The 1562-nt window shown below is 29.8% G+C and overlaps 1 protein-coding gene across 1 annotated transcript; it reads right to left on the bottom strand.

The window, feature by feature from the left end:
* Window positions 1-416: 416 nt before the first annotated feature.
* On the bottom strand, window positions 417-761 carry LOC112680826. The gene has a single exon (XM_025551042.1). It carries the CDS (start codon window positions 759-761, stop codon window positions 417-419), a length of 345 nt encoding a protein of 114 aa, XP_025406827.1.
* Between the last annotated feature and the right edge of the window lie 801 nt (window positions 762-1562).

Below are 1562 nucleotides of genomic sequence, written 5' to 3'. Positions count from 1 at the left end.
TGCGCGTGTCCTTGTATCCTTTTCCACGGTGTTCCGCGATTGAATAATGTATCATTTACCATACCTGCGTAACGTAATATTTTAATATTGTATTCTTCTGGCCCGTACAATACACGAATATAGTCGATCCTCACGATTTCCCGAACTCGACGGTTTTTGTCTTATAAGTTTCTTTCTATTTACAAAATTGACCAAATCAAAATTTTAATTAAGGCATAATTCGTGTTTAATGAAATATCCATTTGTAACCACTATAAGTAATGAAGTAAGTGTGAAATAATTATAAATATAATTTTTAGTTTACGATATTTTTTTGAATTTCATCCACAGCATTAATTAACTGTACCGTAACAAAATAGTTATAATAATAATAGTAATATTTATATTAAATACAAAATAAAATGCATTAAATAAATTTATTTTATGAATTGTTCAAAATTGTCGCCATTATATTCTAAATATGATTCAAGTCGCCTCAAAAATTCAGTCGAAGTTGCCGCCTTGATTTGGTCCTCACTTAAAATATCACAAGCTGCCTGTATTTTGTTTTTTATGTCTTGAAGATTGACAGGTGGATCTGCATAAATCACAGTCTTCAAATATCCCCATAAAAGAAAATCCAATGGCGTTAAATCTGGGGATCGTGCAGGCCAAGGAAGGACGCCATAAGAACCAATCCAGTGGTTCGGAAACATTTGATTTAATTGTCTTGTAACAATAACTGTATTGTGAGGTAGTTCTCCATCTTCCTGGAAAAACATATGTTCTCGTGTTTCTAATAAAACATTTTCCAACAGTCTTGGTAGCTCGTCGATTATAAAAATTAAAATATTGTTATATTAAATTATTATTTATAAACAGATAAAGTAAATTAAACATTTATCTGGCATTTATTTTATTATTTACAGTGGTTATAAATAGAATTAAACACGAACTATGCATAAATTCAAATTTCGACTTACTCTAACTTGGTCAATTTTGTAAATTTAAAGAAACTTATAAGACAAAAAAATCTATCCGAATATGTAAAAAATGTACTGTTTCCATTTAAAAAAATGTAAGTTTTATTGCGCATGCGCAAATCATAAGTATTAAAAATTTGAAAATCATGAATAAATGTGTATTTGAGTACCCCCTAGGCCCTCTAAAATATTCACTTCAATACAAGATCATCCACCTGAGATATTTAGTGTTACCTTGAATCGTGATCACATTGTATAGTACTTATTTCATGAATTTTTTAAACTTTTTTTGTAGAATAACTGTATAAAAGTTCACATTGTTTAAATAATTAATAGTACCATTGGGGAATGTAAATCCGTGAAATCCGTGACAAATAGGGTCGAATACAGTTTTTAATCCACAAAAATTTTATTTTATCTTGCTATTGAAGGTTTCGAAACACTAATGTTATATAATTTTGATCCGTTAAACAGAAATATTTTTTCATGAAATTGCCACGGTATTATAAAACCGTTACGTAAAGGGTTTATAGGTGGTACGTTTGCATGTGTGTGCATGAAGTAAACCCACTCGTTTGTCGAGGTTAGGATTTCACGCCA

This window comes from Sipha flava, unplaced genomic scaffold, assembly GCF_003268045.1.
Source record: "Sipha flava isolate LNK unplaced genomic scaffold, YSA_version1 101_pilon_pilon, whole genome shotgun sequence".
Taxonomy (NCBI): Eukaryota; Metazoa; Arthropoda; class Insecta; order Hemiptera; family Aphididae; genus Sipha; species Sipha flava.
The sequence above is the reverse complement of the archived record's forward strand: the minus strand, read 5'-3'. Positions and strand labels throughout refer to the sequence as shown.